Source organism: Perca flavescens, chromosome 6 (genome assembly GCF_004354835.1).
Source record: "Perca flavescens isolate YP-PL-M2 chromosome 6, PFLA_1.0, whole genome shotgun sequence".
NCBI classification, from domain to species: Eukaryota; Metazoa; Chordata; class Actinopteri; order Perciformes; family Percidae; genus Perca; species Perca flavescens.
In genome coordinates, this window is record NC_041336.1 from 15,007,533 (window position 1) to 15,033,614 (window position 26,082).

At 37.5% G+C, this 26,082-nt stretch overlaps 2 protein-coding genes across 3 annotated transcripts; one reads left to right on the forward strand and one right to left on the reverse strand.

Moving 5' to 3' along the window:
• The first annotated feature begins 616 nt into the window (after positions 1-616).
• yrdc (yrdC N(6)-threonylcarbamoyltransferase domain containing) lies at positions 617-7,311 on the forward strand. Of its 2 annotated transcripts, none has more exons than XM_028580059.1 (6): positions 617-893; positions 2,944-3,139; positions 4,565-4,679; positions 4,754-4,909; positions 5,074-5,204; positions 6,367-7,311. In XM_028580059.1, exons 1-6 carry the CDS (start codon positions 722-724, stop codon positions 6,434-6,436), a joined length of 840 nt encoding a protein of 279 aa, XP_028435860.1. In that variant the 5' UTR covers positions 617-721; the 3' UTR covers positions 6,437-7,311. The 2 variants fall into 2 exon arrangements, with proteins under 2 accessions (XP_028435860.1, XP_028435861.1); XM_028580060.1 differs by having other exon boundaries at positions 4,790-4,909.
• Positions 7,312-8,227: 916 nt separating this feature from the next.
• LOC114557806 (glycoprotein endo-alpha-1,2-mannosidase-like protein) lies at positions 8,228-24,246 on the reverse strand. The gene is made up of 4 exons (XM_028581472.1): positions 23,736-24,246; positions 21,299-21,408; positions 9,776-9,852; positions 8,228-8,909 (listed from the first exon to the last, which is right to left on the reverse strand). The coding sequence occupies exons 1-4, from the start codon at positions 24,244-24,246 to the stop codon at positions 8,273-8,275; spliced, it is 1,335 nt and encodes a 444-aa protein (XP_028437273.1). The 3' UTR covers positions 8,228-8,272.
• Positions 24,247-26,082: the final 1,836 nt, after the last annotated feature.

The window sequence follows — 26,082 nt, forward strand, 5'->3', positions numbered from 1 at the left end:
TTTCCTGTGAACTCTGTCTTTCCATATTGTGTGCGTTTTTAAGCAGGTACTCACAGGTGATTTCAATTTCCCTAATGCAGAGGGCAGGCAGGGACGGTGGAATTGTTTAAAAAAAAAACTTGTCAGTGAAGAAATGCCAGAAAATGCTTTTACCGATATTGCATATTTCCAAAACACGGCATTTTAAGGAGCGCCAACCCCAGACTAGACTATTTATTCATTTATATAGCAAAACTATTTGATACCAAACTTTAACAATAAAAGGATGGCAATGGTTCGGGGGTAAATAAAAGACGAGAAATGACAAGGAAATAAAACAAATGGTTCGACAGTCACAGGCAATTTACCTTGTACAATTTAAATATATGTAAGAGTTTTCAAAAAGGTTGGTAGCGATATGGATCGTTTGAAAACAACATTTTGATGGCTACTTTCTTGGAGATAATAAAAAATATGTATAGAGACAGTCATCATAATAATAAACAATAATTAATATTTTTTTTATTTTTCATCAATGTAATTTAAAAAAGACATCATCATCACCCATCAATTCTCCAAAGTCCGAAGTTTTTTTCCCCACTGGATATCATAAACAACGTGCTGCTGGCCCTTTAAGGAAATTCGCGTCATTGTTTGGGGGCGTAACCCGGAAGAAAACTTATTTCATCAGACGACAACATGCTCCCCGGCTGTGAAGTGAAACAACCGCCGCTTTGGTTTTATGAAGTCCGTTTGTAACATCGCTGTTGAATTAATCAAATCCAGAAGAGCTCACAGTTCAGCCACAGCTCGTCGACTCGGGGAAGAGATGTGTAAAGAGCTCAAGACCAAAGTGCTGCATTTGTTGCCGCCGACCTCCAATGGGCCGTCTGTTCAACAGGAGGGCCACCCAGGTTAGCTAACGTTCACATTCACAGCAGAAGTGCATGTGCTGTGCTCTGAGGCTAAGATCTCAATGACTGATAGATTTTAGCTACTGAATAAATATTAACGGACTGTTTGGCAGTAACGTTAAGTAACGTAAACATTGAACTTGCAGCATGTTTTAGGGTTGGAAATTGGTATCAGCCAAATGCAAGTAACTGGTAATATGCAAGAGGCTGCTAGATTCTCTTAACTCACCAGCCACATACAAAAAAGTTACAATTAAAACTCTATTGGATTTCAGATTTTTCTGTCATGCATGACATTCACCTCTCCCACTCTGATTTGAGGACGATCCTTTATTAGTCCCACAGCGGGATTAGATTAGTAAACGTTACAGCAGAAAAGGGCATAAGTAAAAAGAAATGCAAGCTATAATAACTACGTAGTTAACAGTAAAAAAAATTATATATGTATGTGTGTGTATGTAGACAGACTGTTTAAAAAAAATGCAATACACACCTGCACAGAGTTTACCTCATAGTCCAATAATTTTGGTTAATAAACTTTATTATCAGACAGCTGTCTGCCCATGCTGGACACCAGGGCATCAACACCGTTCTCCATGATCAACATTTTATTTATAATGTCATCAGGTCAGGTGACACTTAATCCATGACAACAGATGTTTAACAGCTTTGGGAGAAGTATCCTAATTCTGTATGTACTTAAATAAAATAAGGATTTTAATATGTAAAAAGGTCAAATGAATGTAAAATACTCATTTACAAGGACGGATTAACAGCAAATGTGCTCAACTATTAGAAGTGAAAGGCCTTGATGAACAATGGATCTGTAATTAAAGTGGCTCATTATGTAGAATGAGCACCTTACAATGAGCACCTTACTGATGCATTTATGTGCAAGCATTATTTTAATGTAGCTACTGCAGGTTTACCATTGCTGGGCAGTAGAAACTAAAGCTATTTTTTCATATTTATAGCTTCATGATATGTTTTGCTTGCAAGCCTTTATTCTGCAAAGTAACTTTCTGTTTTTGAGTAATTGGATAAGTGGAGTTGAGGACAACACACAGTTCCCCCTGAAATGCAGTTGAGTAGATGTGTGAAGTAACATAAGTGTTTCAGCGAGTGTTCACGTGATTACTAGAATGAATGTAGAATTCAGCAACATTTTAATAGTGGTCAAAATATTTGTGGTTCTCATTTCCAGGAAGACAATATCGAAACAATAGCAGTGCGATAGCAATGCAAGTCACAGATGCCATTTAAAAAAAATCACATCCTTCCATATATACAACTACAGAGCAAGGCAAAATAGAATACAAAATACATAACTTTTAATATATGTATACATCAACACACTAACTGTACCTATATGTATAGACTGGCTACTTACAGTATATACATATCTACACACATTCCCACCTTTTACAGCCATAAAATATACTTACTGTATACACATACACCCTGCGGCCACCTCACCAGGCACCCCCGCACAGCCAGCAAAGCGGCCATTGCCATCGTTGAGTGAGGCCCCTTCGTTATTCACATTCAACAACATGTCTTCAAGCGCACATACCTACACGCGTGATGTGCATGCACACATACTAGTAACACACATACAGTACCTACAACTACCTGCCTTTCTAAGTCTTTCTCTGATATTGGTCAAATAACCAGCTCCAAACTAGCTGAATCCTACATTAGTGCAACGCAATAGCTGTGTTAGACACTCTGCCCTGTAACTGTTTTCAAAGGCTGAGTAGTACACCCCCCAATTATGAGTAAATAGACTTTCACATGTAGAATCAGTGGAGTGCCCTTTATGTGCACTTCTAGAGCAATGCATGTAACTTGTTACTGTGTCCACCTCTGCAAGTTTATCTCTTTCAGCCCTTCACTACCCCCAAATCAATTTACAATATACAACTGACCTGTTTGATACTGTATTATTGAAAGTAGCGTGTGTAGATATCTTCCCTCAGTGTTTTTTTTTTATCATGTGTGTCTTGCGGTGGACGATGCCTCATTGACCCTCCTTGTTTTCTGAACTCAGATGTTGCTGAAGTCTTGAGTTGCACGGTGAAGGCTCTTAAGGAGGGTCATGTGGTCGGTGTGCCCACAGACACCATCTACGGCCTGGCATGTCTGGCCCAGAACTCTGAAGCAGTCAGAAAAACCTACGACGTCAAAGGACGAAATGGACATAAACCACTGGCCATCTGTGTAGGAGAAATCCAGGATATCTATAAGTAAGCGAATGTGCCTGTGTCTGCTGCTTTTTCCACCAGAGGATCACTTTGATTTGTTGTTTGATGGATGGTGAACGTGATAAATAGGGCCACACGGAATCTGCGGATGGAGAATTTTCCACAGATTTAGAAAAAAAAAAACAAATTAAACTCAAATGTTAGCACACGTCCAACACAAGCAGAGAAACGGTCGTCATCTTGAATTACTGCTGAAAACTGTAAAAAAAAAAAAAAATACGCCACACTTTTGCCGCGCAAAATATGCGGGGCTTGCATGATTTCATAATCCCTGCTTTTTCATTGCAAAAAAGTCACATATCTTAGCATAAAGTTGAAAAATGTTGCGTTTACTTCACACAAGAGCAGCCATTTTCACCTGTTGCCATGGGAACATTATGAAGTGACGTAATTACGCAATGTGAACATCATCAAAAGCAGGTTGTTGGGGGAATCACTTTATTTTCTCTTTTTCATCAAACCGCAGTTTTTGTAAGTTCCTGCAATTTTTGCAAGTTGCCGCAATTTCACTGCATAAAATTGCATAAATATTTTTCACATAATCAAGGATTTTTGTCCGCAACAATCACAGAAAAACTTTTTCAGCATTTCTCTGGAAGGACTGAAATTTGGGCCTAGTGATAAGCTGATGTTTCTAACAGAACTACAGTTTGAGTGCAGATTTTTTTTGAATTTTAAAATATCAATGGTAACTGATGGTTTCTTCGTAGACCTACCATATTGCACAAATATATTAGTCATCCACAGATGAGTCACACGTAGAAGAGGCAGAGATGCCGTCTCCAGGCCAACAAGACAGATTTTACATTTCCATTGATACCCCAGTATTCATTCATTCATTTGCTAGGTAACGATGTCTTACATTAAGGCATTTGTAAGTAAATCACACATTGAATAAAGAGGAGATAAGGCAGACTAGCAAATGACAACATCTTTGATTAAACATAGAACGGCACAGAGTTGCAATTTGGGGCCGTGGTGGCCTAAAGGTTAGAGACGCCAGCTTGTGACCAGGAGGTCGTCGGTTCAATCCCAAGACCGACAGGATAAAATCTGGGTGGGGAAAGTGAAAGAGCAGCGCTTGTCCCTCCCTCATTACCCCCGCTGAGGTGCCCTTGAGCAAGGCCATGAACCTCCAACCGCTCCAGTGGAGCTGCTCAGTGACCAGTCAGACTGTGGTTGTACTGGGCAGCTTCCAGGTATGAATGTGTGCAACTGTGTGAGTGTGATCAGAGCATTGCTGCAAAAGAGAGGCTGCCTCTCAGTGAACCTTCCTTGAATGAATAAATAAAGGTTTAAAAAAAAAAAAGAATTTGGAACTGTGCCGTAGTATCTAAACTTTCTCAGATATTGACTCACTGTACCACCGGTTTTAAAAGGCTTTGTCATTGTTTTGGTTTCCATGAGGTACTGCAAGGTGAAGGTGAAGGAAGCGCTGTTGGGTGACCTGCTGCCTGGTCCCGTCACTCTGGTGTTGGAAAGATCTGAACTACTGAACACAGAGCTCAACCCCTTTACTTCAGTAAGCCCACTCCCTTTTAACTGGATATTGCTAAAAATCAAACTGCAAACAAATGGTTTATTAATGATCGTCAGTCGTCTGTTGTTGTTATGTGTCCGTGTGCCCCTCAGCTTGTAGGCGTACGTATCCCAGACCATGCCTTTATGAGACGCCTTTGCCAGATGTGTGCTGAACCACTCGCACTTACCAGCGCCAACATCAGCTCATGCACGAGCACTGTGGCCATAAATGTAAGTGGAAAATTAATACATGGCAAGTTTAGAGAGGCTTTGATCAGAGCAATGTGTTTCCCAGCATCTTAATTCGGGTTGGTGTCTCCCCTTGTTTTCTCGCTTTGTAATTTAAGTTCACAAAATTGTTCCTTTTTAATACTGCTGTGTTTTTCCTCCTAAAGGAGTTTCAGGAGCTCTGGCCCAAACTAGCACTGGTGGTGGATGGCGGACCAATAGGAGACCACAGTCGCCTCGGATCAACCGTGGTCGACCTATCGGTACTTGGGAAATACCGCATCATCAGACCCGGCTGGTGGGTTCTAGCTTTCAGTTACTGCAGTTTAATGTGTTATTGTTCAAATGAAATCATATCCACCAATAATTTCCACAAAATAATTTACAGGAGAATTTAAATGTTGGCAAAGAAACACCGAACAAAAAAGGTGGTCAGCTAAAATGCACTGTGAAATTAATTTAGCATGAAGTGGCTTCCCATTTTTCCTAGGATATATTTTTGGCTTCTTCATTATTTGTCACTATTTAACATAAATAAGCGTGACAAAGGTCACATAATACTTCCATGCAGCGAAAGAGGCCAGACAAAGGATATGATGGCTCAGATTTCAGTCGTAAATGAATATTGATCAGAGCGATTTGTGCACGACGCTCTGAGACTGATCCTGCAGTTTGTCATCTGGTATTGTTATGTGAATAACGACTCGTGCGTTTCCAAATACATCTGCCGTGGCCCAAATCCATCCAACCTACTGATTCTAGCTGGGTTTTTTTAGGATGCAGTGTGTTCGCATTGTAAAAGTGACTAAATAAAAGTATACTCAAAGCACACAGTATGACTACTATAGTCAGTTTTTGAGTATGAGTATGCTTACAGGTAGGACATATTGAAATACATTGTGGGTGGTGGAGAAACGGCTGCAAAAAGAATTTGGATAGCAATAAGTATTTAAATCTTGGGGAAAACATTTTGATGACTCTTTTTGTAGTTTAATTGGCAGTAGCTTTCTAAAGTTACAGTTTGACACCTTACGTCTGGCATTGCTGTTAACATTTTAGAACATGCTAAAACATTATACCCTGACAAGTATGTAGTATATAACTGTATATAAGTTGTATTAAGTGAATTGGAGACCGCAAATATATGCTGATAACTGAAGTCTAATGTAGTGTTGTGGTTGTTCCTTCCTGTTTACTACACAACTCAGGGAGGAAGGGAATACATGCACAAAGGATTATGATTATGACTCTTCTGGAAACAAGTAAACAACATATAGTCAAGCATGTTCAGTCAGAATATGTAAATAGTAAACAGGGTTGTATTGCATTAATAAGCAAATGGGTGCCAACAGTAATAATAAATACTATGTAGAGTAACTTTATTGCATTGTGTTCTCCCACGTATACTCTGAAGGACACTTGGTGCATTAAATGAAACATGACTGTAATTCTGTTTTCAGTGCCCTTTCTTCTACGGTTAATGTGCTGGAGCACAAATACGGACTGTCAGAGGACTCGGGGCAAGAATGACCTTTGAACTCCTTACACTCCACAACACGCGCTGAGACGCCAAACCGGCGTTGACCCCGGGGCTTCTCAGAAAAGATGAATCCTTTTCATGTTCACATGGAAGAATGAGTCTTTCTCAGGAAGTACTAGAACTCAGGAGCAACTCGATGGCCAATATTGTTCTGGTGGCTGCTTTAAGGTGTGAAATAACTTTTGATGAAAACATTTTCTGCCTTACTATTGGTCTAATATAATGGGATTATGTGGGATTTTAGAGTGTCACAGTTCTCTACCATTTATTCAGAAACACAGAACCTGGTCAGCGCTATAGTATGGGTATGTATGGATTTTTTGTTGTTGCATAAAATCAAAACTACCCTCTTTGTATTGTCAAAGCAACGTGGCTTAACGGAGAAAACAATGGTTTGGGTTTTTATTTTAATAACTGTAAGAGGTGTCGTAGGCCCTATTTTATGGCCTGAATAATTCTTTGTGATAAGGGATGGGTTCTGGGAATTGCATTGACTATATATCAAACTTGTCCAGAACTATTTATTAACTTATAAATCCCCTGTATTTATTTTATCCACATGTCAGTTTGCACTACAATTGGTCACCTGCTACAGTTACAATAACTGTTTTATGTTGTAGCTTGAACTACATTATATTTAAATGTATAAAATGCTGTAATATTTCAGACTTGCCCATTGCCCAAGTAGATATACGACATGTAATTCATCTGCCAACTTACATGTTAAAAAACAAGCATTTTTTTTTTAAATTCTCAATGCCCGATGTAAACTTGTTTTGATGGATTGTATAACCTCAGTCACAATAAAAGTTTTGTTTTTCAGTATCCCAGTCTTATTCATGCATAATAAAATATTTGAGACATACTGTATGTCTATCTTTATTTTGAGGTGCCTGGAAGAAAAATGTTTTTGAAGAAAATAAAACTATCAGAAACCACTTAGAAGTGCCCTTCACACCCAAAGAGCATAGTTTTATTCTTAAAAATGCCTGCGTGAAATTACCTTTTACTTTAATAGACAGCAGGATTTCATCAATCTAAATCACACAAATCCATATAGCAGATTGATCCAGCAAGTGGTAAATTTGTATTCATATAGACACTCAAACATTGAGCCTTGTGTTAACTTTTTAACTTGTGATTATTCTGTTTTTACTTAAGTGACAGAAGGTTGTGTGTGTGTGAATGTGGCTTTCCTCAAAGGGAATTACAACAAAACTCAAATTTCTAAAATTCTGACTGTTTTTACAACCTTAAGGCCAAGTTTAGTGTAACTATGCTTTAACAACCTGGCTGACTTTCTTTACTTTGCTAAATGGATTAACATACTCTGACACTGAACACCTTTGTTGGTTAGCAACAAATCCAAAATGATACAAAATCCTATTGGAAAATGTTATGTCAAACCAAAATGCGTCACAAAAAACACATTTGAAAACAATAGTTTGACCTATCAAGAAATAAACACTTGCTTTCAAAGATCAACATTAGTGCCAATTGTGAATGAAAGCAAAACCATAAAAGTGTCTGGCTATTGTAATCAAATCTATTATTTAACTGCAGAGAAGGAAACAAGGATCATACGTCTCAAGTCGTTCAATTATGTGGTGACAGTTTCCTCGCTGTGTTTGAGACAATCGTTGATTAAGTTGCATTAAGTGAACAAAGACCAGAGACCCATTTAAGGACTCTGGGCTGTCAATGGAACAAATTCCCCAGAATAACCTTATAATAATAATAATAATAATAATAATAATAATAATAATAATTGGTCTCTACATTCTCTCCCCTATCATTTGTTTCTTCTCCTTCATGTGTACACACACTCACATGAGCCACTGCTCCTTCTCTTTGTTGAACTGCTCCGCCCAGCGGCGGGTCAGCTGCAGGTAGTGATCGGGTCCATGTGGCTGGTAGTCCAAGTACACACGGGTCACAGTTTTTTTGGGCATCGCCCTCTCTATCTGTGTCCCCTCGTGCCACTCATTAAAAGATGTAATAGTGACAACGTCTGGCCTCACATTCAGCGCCGCCTGCAGGGCCGTCTCATAGTAACGACCGTTCACCCTGTTGCGCATGTTGTGGTTGTTCCACGGCCGGATGCTGGTGTCGATATAACCAGGTCCGACGCTGGGGATGAAGAGGAGATTGTTGCCGTCACAAAAAGCTTTGATGGCCTTCCAGTTCTGGTGAGAGGAGCCGAAGGAGAAACCGTTGGAAGCAAAGTAAGTGTACATGCCATCAAAGCCACCTGCGAGGATGTCATGCTTGTGACGCTCCTCCACAATCAGGGCAATGAAGATGGAGTCATAGGCTGAGCCGCGCACGCTGTGGGAGCCCGTGGGAGTCAAGAATTCAGACCAGGACTCAGGAGGAGTCAGGTAGGAGTCATAGATGTAGAATAGGGGAAGACTTTTCCCTGTGGTGGAAGTAAACTTGTAGAAGGCTCCATGGTCACCGTACCTTTAAAGAAAACAATAGCACAGTCAATTATTGCTTTAATAACTAGTTGATTAAGTCAAGAGGCTGCTATGTTCTTTACGGGTAATAACTGATCATTTTGCAAGGCTTTACAGCAAAACAGTGGGGCTAAAAATGCTAACTTTCTCCCAAGTCTGTTGGTAGAGAAAAGACCATGGGGGATATTAATTCAAAGGGTTTATGCCCTGAGGAGCATTATTGTGGTCAACAAGTGTCAGTACAATCTGTTCAAGTTGACTGTGGGACATGAGGATAACACAAGAGGCTGTTGAAAATGTAAAGTCTTGGGGAACCCAAATCAGTAAGATTCTTGAAAATGTTCTTGTTTTGTTTTTTTTGGTAACGAGTGGATATTATTTTGACCTGATGTCACTTATCATGAATGTCCAGAGCAAATTTAATAATAAAACCCAGCCAATATTTTCAGAATATGCTGTCATGGACAAACATGTGGGTTGAGGGAAAATTATGACCAAATAAGGGTGCTAGAGAAAAGGCCAGAAGGTAACAGACTCTTCATTTAATGACAACCTGACACACTATAACTATAGAAGCAAATTATGAAGATTTGCATTCTATTTCTTCTTAAATTGGTTGGAAACTAAATATCTTTGGGGCATTTGGGCTGTTGAGTTTGTATGTAGTTGGCAGATGCTCCTTTTCAATTTAAAAAATTTGGAAAAATGCTTTTGCTTCAAAAACATATTCCAAAGTTATGTAACTGGCTTTATATAATCAGAAATGTGTTCTAAAAGTATTTAAGTTTTGCAACTTTTTGGGTTTTATTTCTTTTTGTGCATGAAATCTTAATGGTTTTCTATTTAAGTTGATGGAGAGGAGCAGCCTACCTGTCAATGATGTACTTGATGTTGTCATGCACACTCTGGTCGTTTCGTCCTCTGTATGGTTGGATGTGAAATGCAACCTAGAAAAACATGCAGAAAGTCATGTGCCTTGTTATTCATCGTATTACTGTCATTAAAAAAGATACCACAGTCACAACTCACAGATCACATGTCATAAAAATGTCCAAAAGTCATAGTATCTTATAAAATGTCAAAAAAGTAATCGTATAATATGTTATAAAAAATTCAAAGTATAATATGTTATTAAAAGTCATAGTATAGTGTGTCATGAACATGTCAAGAAAGTCATGATACAGTATGTCATAAAAATGTCAAAAAGTCTTATTATAGTATGTCATGAAAGTCATAATATGTAATAAATAGTCAAAAAGTCATAGTAAAGTATGTCATAAAAATGTCAGAAAGTTAGTATATTATGTCTTAAAAATGTCAAAAAATCATAGTATAGTTTGTCATAAAAATGTCGAAAAGTCATATTATAAGTGTGTCAAAAAAGTCATAGTATGTAATCAAAAAGTCATAGTATAGTATGTCATAAAAATGTCCAAAAAGTCATCATATAGTATTTCATAAAAATTTCCAAAAAGTCATAGTATGTCATAAAAATGTCCAAAAAGTCACAGTATAGTATGTTATAAAAAGTCGTAGTATAGTATCTCATAAACATGTCACAAAGGCATAGGATGTCATAAAAAGTCATAGTATGTAATATAAATGTCAAAAAGTCATTGTATGTCATACAAATTTCTAAAAAGTCAAAGTATGTTGTAAAAATTTCAAAAAGTCAAAGTATGTTATAAAAATTTAAAAAAGTCATAGTATAGTATGTCATAAAAAATGTCATAAAATCATAGTATAGTACGTCATAAAAGTAAAAAAGTCATAGTAAGTCATAACAATTTCTAAAAAGTCATAGTACAGTATGTCATAAAAAATGTCAAAGTAATAGTATGTCATAAAAATGTCAAAAAGTCATATTATAAGTATGTCATAAAAGTCATAGTATGTAATAAAATAGTAAAAAAGTCAGTATAGTATGTCATAAACATGTCAAAAAGTCATATTATAGTATGTCATAAAAGTCATAGTATGTAATAAAATAGTAAAAAAGTCAGTATAGTATGTCATAAACATGTCAAAAAGTCATATTATAGTATGTCATAAAAGTCATAGTATGTAATAAAATAGTCAAAAAGTCAGTATAGTATGTCATAAACATGTCAAAAAGTCATATTATAGTATGTCATAAAAGTCATAGTATGTAATAAAATAGTCAAAAAGTCAGTATAGTATGTCATAAACATGTCAAAAAGTCATATTATAGTATGTCATAAAAGTCATAGTATGTAATAAAATAGTCAAAAAGTCAGTATAGTATGTCATAAACATGTCAAAAAGTCATAGTATAGTATGTCATAAAAAGTCAGTATAGTATGTTTTAAAAAGTCATAGAATAGTATGTCATAAAAAATGTCAAAGTAATAGTATGTCATAAAAATGTCAAAAAGTCATATTATAGTATGTCATAAAAGTCATAGTATGTAATAAAATAGTCAAAAAGTCAGTATAGTATGTCATAAACATGTCAAAAAGTCATTTTATAGTATGTCATAAAAGTCAGAGTATGTAATAAAATAGTCAAAAAGTCAGTATAGTATGTCATAAACATGTCAAAAAGTCATAGTATAGTATGTCATAAAAAGTCAGTATAGTATGTTTTAAAAAGTCATAGAATAGTATGTCATAAAAAGTCAGTATAGTATGTTTTAAAAAGTCATAGAATAGTATGTCATAAAAATGTCCAAAAAGTCACAGTATAGTATGTTATAAAAAGTCATAGTATAGTATCTCATAAACATGTCAAAAAGGCATAGGATGTCATAAAAAGTCATAGTATGTAATATAAATGTCAAAAAGTCATTGTATGTCACACAAATTTCTAAAAAGTCAAAATATGTTGTAAAAATTTCAAAAAGTCAAAGTATGTTATAAAAATTTCAAAAAGTCATAGTATAGTATGTCATAAAAAATGTCATAAAATCATAGTATAGTACGTCATAAAAAGTAAAAAAAGTCATAGTAAGTCATAACAATTTCTAAAAAGTCATAGTAGAGTATGTTATAAAAAATGTCAAAGTAATAGTATGTCATAAAAATGTCAAAAAGTCATATTATAGTATGTCATAAAAGTCATAGTATGTAATAAAATAGTCAAAAAGTCAGTATAGTATGTCATAAACATGTCAAAAAGTCATAGTATAGTATGTCATAAAAAGTCAGTATAGTATGTTTTAAAAAGTCATAGAATAGTATGTCATAAAAAAGTAAAGAAAAGTCAAAGTATAGTATGTCATAAAAATGTCAAAAAGTCATAGAATAGTATGTCATAAAAAAGTAAAGAAAAGTCAAAGTATAGTATGTCATAAAAATGTCAAAAAGTCATCATATAGTATGTCATAAAAATGTCAAAAAGACATAGTATAGTATGTCATAAAAAGTCATAGTATGTAATAAAAATGTCAAAAAGTCATAGTATAGTACATCATAAAAAGTAAAAAATTAATATCATAGTACCTCATAAAAATGTCAAAAATGTCATAGTACAGTACGCATAAAAATGTCAAAAAGTCATAGTATGTCATAAAAATGTCAAAAAGTCATATTATAGTATGTCATAAAATTCATAGTATGTAATAAAATAGTCAAAAAGTCATAGTATAGTTAGGGTTGGGTACCGAAACCCGGTTCCACTATGGAACCGATTCCTATGCAACCGGTAGGAATCAGACCGGATTAGAATGCAAATTTCAGTTCCACTTAATGTGTCGACTGAAATATTTTCCCTCTGTCGCTTCGAAACGGACATAAAAATATCACACTTTCTCTGTAGTCCGTTAGCTAGCTACCGTAAATGTAGGCTACTTTTAAAATGCCATATTTTCCCTCTGGGCTCACCAAAACGGACATAAAGGCATATTAACCATTCACTGCACGAGATCGCTAGTAAACATATTACATCTTTGATGTCATTTTTCAGTTTTTCAAGAATCAGTTTAGGAATCGGAATTGTTTTAAAAGTACCGGTTTGGCATGGGAATCGTAAAAATCCAAACGATACCCAACCCTAAGTATAGTATGTCTTAAAAATTTCAAAAAAGTCATCATATAGTATTTCATCAAAATGTCAAAAAGTCATAGTATAGTATGTTGTAAAAAGTCATAGTATAGTATGTCACAAAAAGTCAATATAGTATGTTATAAAAAGTCATAGTATAGTATGTCATAAATTGTCATAGTATAGTATGTCATAAAAAATGTCAAAAAAGCATTAGCATTAGTCATAAAAATGTCAAAAAAAGTTATAGTATGTCATAAAAATACCAAAAAGTCATAGCGAAGTATGTCATAAAATTTTAAAATTTTAAGTGTGGCTCATGGGGCATTGCTGGAAATTTTGTGCGGCCTCTGAACGTAACATGAGAGTGTTACGTTAGAGAGTGTAGTGTATCTCTGAAGTGTCCTGAGATAATGTCAGTCATGATTTGACACTAAATAAAACTGAATGGCCAGTTTAGGAATGGATACTTGTAGCAAACTACTGGTTGTGTGGCAAAATCAATCATATGCTGGCTCCCTAAATTGGCAGTCAGTCATTAAAAATTTGTGGATCCCTGCCTAAAGCATAGCATTAGTTTAGGCGTCTGGTTTCTCTTCCCTAGTACCATGTTACAGGTGACTGTACTTGTTTACAGAATGTCTAAAACCTATAAATAAAATAGTATAACACAGACTTTAGCCAACAGCACAGGATTCCACAGTTGGCCATTTAAGCAGAGCTTTTTGGACAGGATGCGACTGTAAAGAACAACATATGCATTTTCATGAGAAATTGTCACACTGTAGGGGATGTTTTTCACCCTAAGTGCTGCCTATCTGGAGACTTTTGCAATACTCAGTTATGGCTCAGTTAGAAATGGGCATTTGCAATTTGAAGAACAAAAGCAGCAGAGGAACAACGGACCTGAAGTGACATGAACACAAAAAGTGCTTAAGTTGAATATTTTAAGGAACAGCCAGAGAATTCAGAGACTTTGAATAATGTATGATCAAAGTGAAACACTTCTCTTCTCAAGCAGCGGACTCCCAAGGGAAACAATCTGAAGGAAAAGGGCTTTTTACAATGTTGGAGGCCACAGCAACTAAATGGATGTAAGATGTCCTCGGGTGAGCTACATCACCTATATTGTATGATTCCTCTCCTATTCCTGATAAAACCCTTATACAAGTCTGCATTTAGAGCAATATTTTGCTTGAAAAAGACTAAGAAGAATTGGACAAATCACATTTTTGAACTGACGGTTGCGCTCGACGAAATGTTAAGTGATCACCAGAGTTATTTCAATTCATCCTATGAGGTACATGAATGTGTGTAGCAAATTTCATGGAAATCCATTCAAAAGTTGCAGAGACATTTCACTTACAAATCACAATTGTCTGCTAGAGTAAAAGTCAGGGGATCAACAAAATCATTAAGCACCCACAGCGTGAATCCAACCATGAATGTCTATGCAAAATGTCATGGCAATCCATCTTATAGTTGTCTGGAGTGGTCGCCCGAAAGAATGACATTCCCATCCACAGAGCCACACTGGTAGCCCGGCTAAAAAAAAAGCATCAACACAGACAGAAAATCTGCAGGATTAAAGCATGTGTGCATGTGTTTAAAATTAAAGCTTTGTTACATGTATTTTGTAATTGTGTGTCTGTTCAAATGTTTACTATAGGGAAGCTGTAATGCAAGCATGTGGTGCACACTGCACTGGAGTCTTTCTGTGGAAAAAAAGACTATTGGCTGGACTGACTGTGCCACTATGACATTGGCATTAAGTGTAATAAATGGATTAAAGTAATGGCTGAAATTGGCTAAATCCTAGCAAATTGTTTTAAACTGCAAATGTCTATAGATAAACTGTCAACTGGAGGCAAGAAAAACAGAACCATATGTGTCATAAATGGAGATGCTAAGTGCTTGTATGTGCTTTATACATTTTGATGGTGTAAGATTCACATTGCTGGCAAAATATCAATTTGAATAAAAATAGAGGAAGAAAGATCCTGGCCATCTGAGTAACTCATAGCCTTGAAACAGTCTTAGTGAACCCATAACTCACTGGAATTTTTGTTAAGTAAGAGCCCAGTAAACTGAGATCAAATCTGAACCTATTTTGAAAAACTGCAGAGTATTAGCAGGTATGAAGCCATATAATCATCATCCACGGAAGGGGAAAAAGCTGTTATGGTCTCCTGTTCACTGCACCAGAACGCAGGCCACTAGAAAGCTCATTTTCCAAACACACCGGCCCATTACTCTGTGGTAATTTAGAAGTAAATGAGACAGAGTCGATGCATTGTAATACCACATAAACATTGACAGCATGGACCAGAACACCCCCAGCATGATTCATGCTAGGCAGAGTGTAATTTAGTGCCATGTCATGCAGAAAGGAGTAAAGGAAGGTTATGAGCGAACACAAAGATAAAGGTCCAGACCCTTACAACAATTAGATACATTTCAACAAAGCTGAGCACATTTCTCTATGAGAGAGTGTCAGTTTTGCTCTGTGGTCAAAAGCCAGTGGACACATACAACAATGGGGGGTCACGTAAGACTGAATGTAGCTACTCTGTGCATCTGGAAAGTGTGGTTGATGCCATCATAGGGCACCCATGGGCATTATTCCCCTGTCTACATGCAGCTACATGGCCTACTTACTGGATAGAACCTTTACAGCCCCTAAGAGTGCAAATTGCAAACTGAGTCATGGGACCCATGATGCACATTTTCCCTCTGCTCCAGCTTCCAATCACCCCCCACCCTGTCCCTACCAAACCGCCCCCATCCTCCCCTGGGCAGAAGAACTATTTCAGCTCCTCTTCAAGCGGAGGTAGAGCAGCTGCTCTGCTGTGGAGGCTCCATGTGATCTGCTCTCCAACTCTGCCGTACAAAATACAGACTACACAAGCTGTGTGTGGGTGCTGTTGAAATAATGTTCAACTTATATAATAAAAAGTGAATTGCTTTATTGTATTGTGCAGTGTTATCCAAAGGAAGGGTCACTGTGTTTTTAGCTGTGTGGTGTGGGATTGCCAGTATGATGGAAGTTGGATTTGTCTATGGGTGCATACAACTTCAACAATCTTGGGAAGGCTTACATTATCAAACAGGCAAAATAGGCAATTGCTGTAATTTATAGAGTGGCTCAGTGTTACAATCTAGTATATGTTCAAATTTGACTTCAAATTTAATTGTTCAGATATCTCTCAGATATATGTCCCAAAAAAGTCAATTTAGTATTTTTTATAACGAAATCCCTCTCTTTTCTCTTCCTGTAAAACATGAACTCATCATTATACCCTCATCCTCGTCCTGAGAGGAGTCCAAGTGAAGGAGGTGTTGGTGGAGGGCAACAGCCCTCTACAACTCCGAATCACACTTAGTCACGGGCCCTTTAGAGCGATCCAATTAAATTTAAAGAATTTTGATTTGACAGAAAATTAGTCAGCAACTATGTTCATAATCAATTCATTATCTGGTTCAAGCTTCTAAATTATGTGAACAATGTGAGTATGCTTTTCTCTGTCTGATGATAGTTAACTGAATATCCTTGGGGTTTGGACATTATCTGAATAATACTAGCAATTTGATAACATTAAAGCAACACTATGTAACTTTTACCGCGAGCTGTAGTTCCAATGAGGCAACCTGTAGGGGGACCGAAGCGGCAAAAGTTACATGGTGTTGCTTTAACTTGAAATTCCAACAAGCAATTTTGACTATCTTTGACATTTTATAGACAAATAATGTATGTAATTTAAAATATATATATGTATCATTCCTTAATAAATTTTGGGGGAAGCAGCACATTTTTGCCCCCGGCTCCGCTAATAGGTTAATCCGGCCATGAATCTTGGAAAGGCTAATGCCATATTTGTGCCCCAGTGAGCCACATAAAACCACCGTATACGCATGCTGTCTTATATTTATAAGCAGTTAGTTAGAAAGAGTACCAAGCTCACTGTAATCCTCCTCAGTTAGGAGGAGTGCAGCTGTCAAACACAAGAGAAGACAGCACAGGACACAAAAGGACAAAGATACCAGATGGAAAACAAAGTGCATAAGGACAGGTATCTTATCCCCCTTTTACAGAATACATTTTAACTGTTTTACAGACATGGAGAATACAAGATTTCTGCGAGTTCATCTTTTTTCAGTAATAAAACTTTATTATTTTTGTGTAATTATTATTTGTGTGTAATTATACAGACTCTCCAAGGGCCTGATGATTCAAAACAAAACTGCTCATGCATTCTCACAAGCTCAGACTGGTAGCCACTTTGCAACTAAAAGCCGATTGCAGATATGTGTGTTTCCTGAACCCTGATCTGATTCATTTTTGGCTGTTGCCACTGCTTCTGTGAGACCATCTGTCCTCCTCACTCAGACTTAATTATTTAAGATTGTTGCTTTAGAAAATTTGTATTTGAGTTCCAAATGATCAGAGCCAAAGGTCTTTTCCTTGTCAGCATTTTGCTAAAATTATGCAAGAAGAAGCACTTCAAAGATAAATGTCCTTCTGTGCAAAGGGACTGGGAGGAGTTCATCAAAAACAAGGAAAACTCAAAGAGGATGCTTGGAAATGATGCACTCATCATGCTGCTATATACAATAAGAAAATAGGTTAATGCTTTCTCTGCTCTGCTGTCTGAATGTGATCTTCTATGTAATTTTATAAGACAGCACTTCCTTCTTATTTCAATGAGGTTCTTAAATGTTAAAGTGACTATATGTAACTTTTAAATGTTTCTGAAACTGTGTAATGTTCCATCTGATGATTATAAATGACCTGTAACAGCAAACGAGACTAATATTGAAAAGAACGCTATTTGTATACAGTTTTTATTAATGCCTCTGCCCGGGTCCGATTTTTCCCGCAAAGTAACAAAATGATTTAAGGCAGGTAGACGGCGCTACACAGCACACATTCTGATGGGTCACAGATTTCGGCTTAACACTGGAAAAGCCAGTGTTATTGTATCTAGCCAGGTAAAGGGTAACAGGAGATTTCTTTATATAGGCCTAACTGTATTACAATTTGATTTTAGAAGTTATCTGCTGTAGTTATGGCTGATACTGGGGCAGGGCCAACACAGAAAAGAAGGAAATTAAACTAAGAACAACTAAAAGCTAAAAGAGAAAGTAAAAGTGAAAGACAACGGGCAAAATCTGAGTCACACTCGGTCGGGCTTTCAACAGATGGAAACAATTACGGGACTGTAAATAATTCAAAAACATCCCCGAATTGGCCCTCAGGTATGTAATATGTCTATTTCATTCATAAAATAACTTTACAATGCGCGATGTGGTTGTATACCAGTAGCCGACATTAAAGGTGCTCTAAGTGATGTGACGCGTTTTTTAGGCTACAAAAGTTTTTGTCACATGTAACAAACATCTCCTCACTATCCGTTAGCTGCCTGTCCCCTGAACACACTGTAAAAAAACAGGGGTCTCTGTAGACAGCCCAGGCTCCACAAATGGCAACAAAAACAAACTGCGCCAACCTGCACCACGAACGATAACAAACAGTGTTCCAGCCAATAACCGTCATGAAGGACCTGGGAGTCATGAATATGCATGTGACAAAAAATGTTGTAGCCTAAAAAACGCGTCACATCACTTAGAGCACCATTAAATTACGTCCCCCTTCCATTTAGCGCGGACGTTTTATTCATTTTAGTCCATGTTTGTGTTGGCCTACTATTTTCTTTCCCTTTGTCCCCCTGTACCTGTGTAAGGCGTCCTTGGGTTTCATGAAATGTGCTATATGTTTCGAAGTTATTACATTGGTTGACATAACAAACTCTAATAATAAGTAATAAGTAATGCTTTGGCTCTTGACACAGTGACAGTGATACCTGGTTTAGCTCACGAGACATCCAAAGTAGGCTAAGTTACCGTATGCAACACTTGAAATGCAATGATGCATCTGTAACGTACTCTTTTATTGTAAATGAATGATTTTCTGTCTGAGCAAAACATTCATTGCAACTATATGACCTCCCAGTAATGCTAACTCCTAGACTTTTACAACAGCAGGTGCGGTAAAAACAGTACCGCTTTTGTCCAAAGGGACTGCTGAAATCAACACAAACTGAAAGTTACATATAGCCACTTTATATTGATTTGTAGAAAGCATGTCACGGACTGTTTTTCCACAGACGCTTCCTCCACATTTTTTATGAAAATGTCGTATTTGTGTCGTACTCATGACAATAAAGCATGGCATTAAATGTAATCTATTAGCTTCTCTCCTGACAGCATTTTGTGTAAAACCTCATCAGCTCAGTGTTGCATGTCTAATCCAGGCGTTCTTGTCTTGCCCTTGCAGAGATACATTCTTTTTTTGCCTGCAGCCAAACAGCAGACTAAACAAATGTGATATCAAGTCTGACAGACTGGCCTGACAAACCGACTGCCTCTCATCAGAGTTGTTCATACGGAGGACGAGGCTAATGTGTGTCACATCGCTGCAGGAAAATAAATGATCTTTATCTTCACATCAGGATACAAACACTGGCATCATAATAAATTGTTTTATAATGATCCTCCCTATGACTTTGCTTTGTAATTAACCTTGGTGATAACTTTAGCAAGCTGTAAATACAACATGTTTCCTTTAGCTTTAGCTAGTGACTGGTTATATTTGTCCTATACATTCAAAAAGTAACATACATCAAAGTGCAATTACATGTGGAACCTGCTGACGTCAGCACAGAAATATGAATCTTACTCAGTAAGAGTAGTGGTGATTTTTCCACAATTTGACAAATTGTGTATGCTCTCTCAAATGCAGTGTGCTTCCCAAAAGTGAATTTATGATGACAATTGATGATGACAAAAAAAAAAACATCTCAATACTATAGCCCCTGTTTAGCATTCTGTTCTCTATGAACATCATTCATAGAGACAATTATTTTCATTATTAATTACTGATGATTATTTGTTTTTGTTAATCGTTAGTCTATGAAATACCAAAACAAAAACAAAAACAAAAACAGCAAATCATCATATTTGAGAGGCTATAGAGAACAGTTTTCATTATTGTTGCTTGAAACATTAAGACCTTTAATCGATTATCAAAATACGTACCGGTTATTTTTCTATCGACCCTCTAGCCGATTGATCTACTGATTGTTTTACCTCTAAAAATCATAGTAAATCAAGCAAAACCTTACAGTAATGTTAATGCTTTTTTCTGGTCGGCTGGCTGATTTTTCTTTACTTTAATATTTAGTGCAAATGCTGTTGATGCATTATTAATGGTACCTGCTTTGACACAGGAAAACTCTTACATGCATGTCTCTCTTAAACGTCATTTCAATTCCATACAGAAAGCTTCTGAGTAGCTTTTAATATGCACATGAACATATGATGTATCAGCACTCATTTTAAAGATTTTTTACAGTCTGACAAAAAACACCTTGTCGTTATCCTTTCTCTCCATCTTTATCTGGAAAGCATCTGACATGAATTGCATTACATTACGAACAAGCTTTACCTGTAAAAGTTTAATAAGCATTCAATACAGTGACAGGAGTCAAAAAGACCAACATGGCGGGCAGGTTATTTCCTTGAATGTGCCATTTTCCAACCTAATTGGCAAATTGGTCATGTGGTTTTGCTACCCCCCCACCTCTCCACCCTGCTGATGTGCTCCTGAGCTCATTCAATCCACACTAAACAACTGATCCAGCAGCAGCAGCTATTTGACCTGATTTTTTGCTTTAATGCTGGAAATGTCACTCCAGCTGAAAACATCTGAAGTCAAATCCCTAAGTAGCAAAGACAGCCTTATACGAGGCAGCAGAACATGTTCAACAGCTCTCAACCTTATCTTGCGACAAAAAAATAAAATTGCAAATTTACCTGTTACATTTGTTTTTATTTTCTATAGCCATTTGGAAAAAGGAAAAGATTTTAATGTATGGGATTATTGTTTTGTCTCCAATTTATGCTGCCGTCTTGGCCAGGTCTTTATTGTTAAAGAGGCTGGTTAAAAGGAATTTACCAGGTTAAATAAATTCAAATAGAAGTAAAATAAATTTTAAATACTGACTGCAAAGCCCATACCAGTATTATTGATGGAAAACCAACTCTTCCATCAACAGCTGCTGATTTAAAATGGACAAATCATTAAACAATCAACACTCATTTCCCTGCAACAACTTGCAGTATGCATAAACATTGAGTTGAATATCCTGACTCACAATGGATTTGATTCATTGCTCTTCTTCCTTCCAGACTCTTTTCCTATTTTGTTTCAGGTCTCAAACACACACACACACACACACACACACACACACACACACACACACACACACACACACACACACACACACACACACACACACACACACACACACAAAAAGTGCTGATTGATTTACCTTGAGGTTGTGTCTGTATGCAGCATCCAGTACAGCTGGTACCAAATCCTCAGTGGGTTCACCATTGTCGTCAGCCAAGCCAGGAGGATACCATGACAGAACCAGAACCCCTGAAGACATACAGAGACACATGAGTCTGATCATCCATCCTGGACCCAAGACACAGGCTAATACCTCAGAGAGCATCTACTGCTGGGAACATTATGCATATGAACCTCTAAAAGTGTTTTCTTAGGCATTGTTGAAATGTATATGTATTTATTTCATGCTGATGGTAAGAAATGCTGACAATCCTGTAGGGGGAAATGGGAGCTGAAAAACTTTTGCTTTAATTAATATACAGTTAAGTTTGCACGTAGCCCTTCACACAGTTTTACAGACCTATTTGAGACCACTGAACGAACACAGTCATTTGTGCTTTTATTGAACACGCTGGGAAATTTCTGCCCTGGTAGTCCATTAGAGTAATTAATGTATTTTTTAGGACCAGACAGATGCTGGTAAGGTGTGTGGTGAGATGCTGGATGCATGGGTGGATTTTGAAACAATGGGTCCTTGGGCACAGATATGTAAAAGGCACTTGCTTTGACACTCTTACAAGCCTGCGGTTTGTTGTCCATAAGAAATGTTACCATTTACTTAGAAAAAGAGTCTCTGTGTCCCCCTCAAGCCTTGGGCCCCTGGCCCTGTGCTCGGTAGGCCTGTTCAGTAATCCATCTGTGGCTGTATGGAGGATAGCTGATTATTTTTATCTGAATGCCTACCATCACCCATATCCTGCACCTGATTGATGAATATGCACTTGTCATATTTGGACTTCTTATTTTAGTGGCAATCTCTCTGTGCAGCTTTAGTGTGTGACAGCTCATATGTTTCAGTAGGGAAAATGTTTCCTTTTGCTTTGATGGTGGCTGAGAAATAGTTTCATATCAGCCACAATGGCGCCTGACATTAGAGAGGATCTGGAATATAGGATATGCACTAAGAGCTAATTTATTAAACTATTGTCTGCTTATTGTGAAGCTGTGGAGACTATTAGATTACAATGCCCAACTACGTCTGTGTGTATTAAGAATATGGCTGCTGCTATTTATTTAATTTATGGGCCTCTGTGAAGTGGTGGGGAATCAGTCATCAAGCCAAATGGAAGTATTTAGAGTTTGGCTGGCTGTGGTGTCTAATTAAATGGAATATTTTAACTAAGCATTGTGAGCCAGCACTCCTATGATCCATCTGTCCAGGCAGTGAGGTTTCAAAGGGATAGATGGCCTGGTCACAGGACAGAAACGTTAGGACCTATCATGTTTAGGCTGCTGACGGCTGACGACCAGGTTGTTACTCGACACCAGGCTACAGGACTTTGCTGTCTTTAGGGAAGCCATACAAGTTTTTGAAAAGACTAACACCATACCTATAAATAATAATTAACGAGTGATCCCCAAAAAAATGGATGGAAGCCTGAAGAATAGAGATAAAAGGACATTAGGGCTGAGAGTTTCATAATTATACCATACAGCTCTTCTTTTGTATAACTCTTGCAACTACGGCACACAATCCAATTTAACCTAAGACGATTGCACACATGTTCATGCACATATTAATATACATACATACATACCCCTTTATGACTATAAAGCTTTTTTTTTATCAGATCTGTTTTATGACTCTTAATCTATATTTCATTTAATTGTTGGTTGTCTGGTTTTGGGTTTGCTGGTTTTTTTAATGCTGGTTGTCTGACTGTAAATGTTTTCTCAGGTGGTCTCTTGTTAAAAATATATTGATTTCAATGAGACCACCTGATTAAATAAAGTTACAAAAATGTAAACATGTATTGACTCTTAGTGGAAATATATCAATGATACGACCATATTGTGTTATTGTTTTGACCTAATTCTGTTAATTAGTACTAGTAAAAGTACTGATTACAAAAACAGACGTTTTTTCTGATGAAAAGCATAAAACTGGAACAGTTCATTGCATTAAATATCACGTTGACTATTTTAAATCAGGTATTTTTCAAATGAATATTTTAAAATACAGTATTTATGCTACTTATTAATATCCAGATAGTGATTTCTACCATTTTACCCAGCCCTAAGGGATATGTTGTGTTGAAAAAACACACTAAATTGAAACAAACTCTACAATGTCCTGAATCAATTTTGTAAACCTAATGAGTTGATCTCTTGAAGTCAGGAAGTTTCTCTCTGTGCTGCAGAAAAAAAGTGCAGCAGCAGATATTTGGTGACTTTCAGCTGAGCGTGTAGGGAGCTGTCCAGTGGATGTGTGGTGCTGAAAATGTTTTGTGCTCCTCAAGCAGCTTTATAAAGGCCAAATTTCTGTGCAGCTGCTGAGCACGAAAAACAAAAGTCAGCGATTTGTTTCTATATCTCTCCAAGAAATCCAGTTTGCCCGTTGCATCTCTGAACTATACCTGCTGCAGAAGCCCCGATCTGCTCCATGTGGGACTCCAACACGTCCGGGTTCCTCGAACTGTACGGATTAAGTTCGGGGTAGAAACTGGAGCCGATGTCCTCGGGCGGCATGTGTCTCCCTCTCGGGTAGCTGGATGCGATTTTGGGGTCCCAGTGTGGAACAAGGATGTGGTCCCAATGAATGTATTTGCCGTCCATATGTGGGTTGCCGTACCAGGTGTAGTAAAAAATATGAACATCATAAAATATTGTCCCCTCGGGGCCAGAGTTGGACAAAACTGCTTTGGTGTTGCTGCCAGCCGGATGGGCTTGACCCGGGGACGCGGTGGCGTCACGGGACACGGAGCGCCGGTCCATCTTCCCCGCTATCATCGGCAGGAGCTCCAAGCCCGGAGCCAGATCCGAGAAGCCGTCGCTGGGCTTTAGGGTCCTCAGTCCCATCATGGTCCCAAAGATGAATAGTGTGAAGAGAAACAGGGCTATGCAAGCCTTCCTCCGTAGTCTTGCCATGTTTAGCTAGAGTGGCAGGAGATGCAAACGTCGTAGACGCGACAGGGAGCGCAAATAAACCTCTCTCTGTCCTGTTTTTGGTTTCCCCGCACCGAGAGTTCACCTCACAACCTACGAGCTACTCTTCAAAGTGTCCTGCATAGCAACTGCAAATGACATATCCTTCTGAATTCATAATTAAAAAGTGGCTACATGATTGCAGTCCAGTCGCAGCAGACCTATTCGCGGTTGGCTGTTAGATCTTTAACTTTTTAATTCTTCTGCAGCTCCGTGTTTTGCATTCTGCTAAGCTGCGTATTATTTTATAGGGGAATCTCACTCCCTTGCTCTGCTCCATACAATGGGAATAACCGAGTCTGAACGTATTATTTCTTCAGCTCCTGGGAGAACTGCTGGAAATGTCGTATTTAATGCTGTAACCGCGCGGATGTTCCCGATGTTGTTCCCAACAAGACGCTTCACTCAGATGACCGATCTCCAAAATGCCAGTCCTCCAGCTGGCTGCTGAGCCCCGCCCAGGAGCCTGATCCATCCACCTGACACCGGACACAGGGGTTTTACAGCCTCCGTGGTTGGACAGTCCGTTATATATAGATATCAAAGAGGCGGGACTCGTCTGATCTCTTGGCTAATTGCATGGCGCAGACACAAACATATCGTTTAAGAAAAGTATAGTACAAATGCTGTCTGCAGATCAGCAACAAAGATCAAGTCAGGCTACAGTCTTCATCAGAGTATCAACTGTCATAATATTGTTTTTAAAGTTCACACTCAAGTGTTTGATGGACTGCACTGTGAGCTGCGCTATACCTACATCTAGTGGTCATTGTAAAGACAGTGCTGCCTTCAGGTATGCTGCCGGTAAACACGACACCCTAAATGGATGTGATGTGTAGTTTAATATACAAAGATTGAAATGTATTATTATTATTATTAATAAATTATAATAATTATTATAATTAGTTCTAGTTGGCTAGTAGTAGGTGGAAAACCGTCAACTCGATGAGTTTCTCATGATTTTGTGATGCAGATCTATCTATTTTTGATTAAAAGCTACATTTCACTTTATTTTGCCTATTAATTCCGATTTTGAACAAAAGTCGCCAAAAGGGTGTCCTGCGGAATTAACAAGAAACAATCATCTTTGCTTTGTCCATTAGCTTATTGCACCTTGGCTGGATTCCATCAGTGATGGATGAAGAAACAAGATCTTGGCTTCCGGCCAAATGCAGCACTTGGGAGGCACTGACTCCTCCACTGAATTATCTAATTTGGGTCTACTGAGACTTCAGATTATTCCTTGCCTGCTGAGCGGTTTGTTTAAACATTAACTGATATATCATCACACAGTCAGCGTTTTAACTTCGGCTATGTGTTGTTTAATGTAAAATTAAATATAAAATAACTGACAGTTTCAGACGTTTGTCCAACGACTTCCAGCCTCCTATTGTCAGACTTATTTGTTTAAATCCCTAAAACTTAATATTTGAGGTTATCCCATTCGAAATAATTTTAAAACTTCAGGAAGTATGTAGAGATACTTTTACAACTTCAAAAACTAAACTAAATTAGGAATATGAGCATATGCATGTATGCATATATATATATGTATATATATATATATATTTTTTTTTTTTTTTTTCAGATTAAAAAATACCACAAAAAAAACTCTGGGCATTTTACATTTCAACATCCCATAATATAATCTTCTTCCAAAACAATTTAAAAAAAATCCAGATGTATACATTTAACAAGTTAATCAACAAATTAATAGGCTACCTGGTTAAAGCAATTAAAATAGATGTGGTGTGATGTGGGTGTATTTGACTTTATATT

Bases quoted from the DNA above. Each gene is read 5' to 3' on its own strand.
- yrdc (XM_028580059.1), top strand. From the start codon at position 722: ATGAAGTCCGTTTGTAACATCGCTGTTGAATTAATCAAATCCAGAAGA. The intron at 894-2,943 runs GTTAGCTAACGT...TTCTGAACTCAG, and splicing joins TCAACAGGAGGGCCACCCAG to ATGTTGCTGAAGTCTTGAGT. The intron at 5,205-6,366 runs GTGGGTTCTAGC...TTCTGTTTTCAG, and splicing joins CGCATCATCAGACCCGGCTG to TGCCCTTTCTTCTACGGTTA.
- LOC114557806 (XM_028581472.1), bottom strand. From the start codon at position 24,246: ATGGCAAGACTACGGAGGAAGGCTTGCATAGCCCTGTTTCTCTTCACA. The intron at 21,409-23,735 runs GTATAGTTCAGA...GTATGTCTTCAG, and splicing joins GATCGGGGCTTCTGCAGCAG to GGGTTCTGGTTCTGTCATGG. The intron at 9,853-21,298 runs GTAAATCAATCA...ATGTTTTTCTAG, and splicing joins CATACAGACACAACCTCAAG to GTTGCATTTCACATCCAACC.